Source organism: Penaeus monodon, chromosome 33 (assembly GCF_015228065.2).
Source record: "Penaeus monodon isolate SGIC_2016 chromosome 33, NSTDA_Pmon_1, whole genome shotgun sequence".
NCBI classification, from domain to species: Eukaryota; Metazoa; Arthropoda; class Malacostraca; order Decapoda; family Penaeidae; genus Penaeus; species Penaeus monodon.
In genome coordinates, this window is record NC_051418.1 from 11,252,785 (window position 1) to 11,253,882 (window position 1,098).

A 1,098-nucleotide genomic window follows, 5' to 3' on the forward strand; every position below is an offset into this window, starting at 1 on the left:
GTATGATGATGGATTGGATGGGAATGACTTCAAACATTTTTAGATGTACAAAGGATGTACATGTAATAGATATAAGTAGAAATTACAATTATATTTCTTTTTAGGATGAGATTGGAGGAGGAAAGGAGGATGAAGGAGGAACGCAAAGAAGCAAAAAAGAAGGAGAAAGAATATCGAAGGAAGGAGAGAGAGGAAAAGAGACGGAAGAAAAGGTTGATGAAAGTGGAAGAGAAGATAAAGAAGCAGGAAGAGGAAGAGGAAGCAAAACTCGCCAGGAAGATTGCTTTGGAGGAGCGCAAGCTGCTAATCGCCCAACGCAAACTGGAGAGCATTCGACTCTTGGATGAGCTTTTTGAGAGAATTAAGGTGTGTTTGGTGCCAGAGCAATAACCTGGTTTCTTTGATTTGGCTCCTGAGGATTCACATCTTGTAGTGTAGTTTGTTACTTGAGAGTTTACAGATGTACCTTCCTTTGTTGGGAAAAGAAATTAGTCTGCATTTAAATTTGATTGAGAAGCCACCAGGCAAAAGTTTACGCTTTATGGGGAAAAGGTCGGCTGTTACTGATGTTTGCCCTTGTAGGTTGGACGTCAGAAGGAGATCGCCCAGAAGAGGGAGGAGGAGATATTCCGGCATTTGGATGAACACAACAAGAAGCAGGTGGAGGAGTTGAAGGAAAAAGAGGTTTGTAGTATTGATTTTTCTTTGTTTAATAACTTGTAATACTTCATGCCGTGAATTTGAATCGTTTTTGTTTGTCTTGGATCTAGTAGTTATACTAGTTGATCTAAGCAATAATTGAGGCTTATATATATTCCCACCTTCCCAGCTGAAGGAACGCAGACACCAGGAGAAGCTGGCAGACCAAGAGCGAATGCTGCGTGACAAGCTTGTCCGCTCGTACAAGTCCAGAGAGGAGGACCGGATGGAACAGCAGCGTGAGAAAGTGCGCAAGGCTGTTCAGGGAAAGGTATTGTTAATTCCCTCTTAATGTTTTCAAGATGAAGAAGTTTTACAATTTGAAATAGAAAGTCAGTTCCTGCGACTAAAGCCTTCAAGGCACTGTAGTAAAATGGATATGTGAATTTATCTGATCTG

General features: G+C 41.2%; 1 protein-coding gene across 1 annotated transcript in view; it reads left to right on the forward strand.

Moving 5' to 3' along the window:
* LOC119594245 (A-kinase anchor protein 17A-like) overlaps nucleotides 1-1,098 on the forward strand; it is a gene marked incomplete in the record, with an annotated part of 9,101 nt that overhangs the window by 4,967 nt on the left and 3,036 nt on the right. The window contains 3 exon segments of the mRNA XM_037943314.1: nucleotides 105-366; nucleotides 583-684; nucleotides 830-970. Coding sequence (XP_037799242.1) covers nucleotides 105-366; nucleotides 583-684; nucleotides 830-970 — 505 coding nt within the window.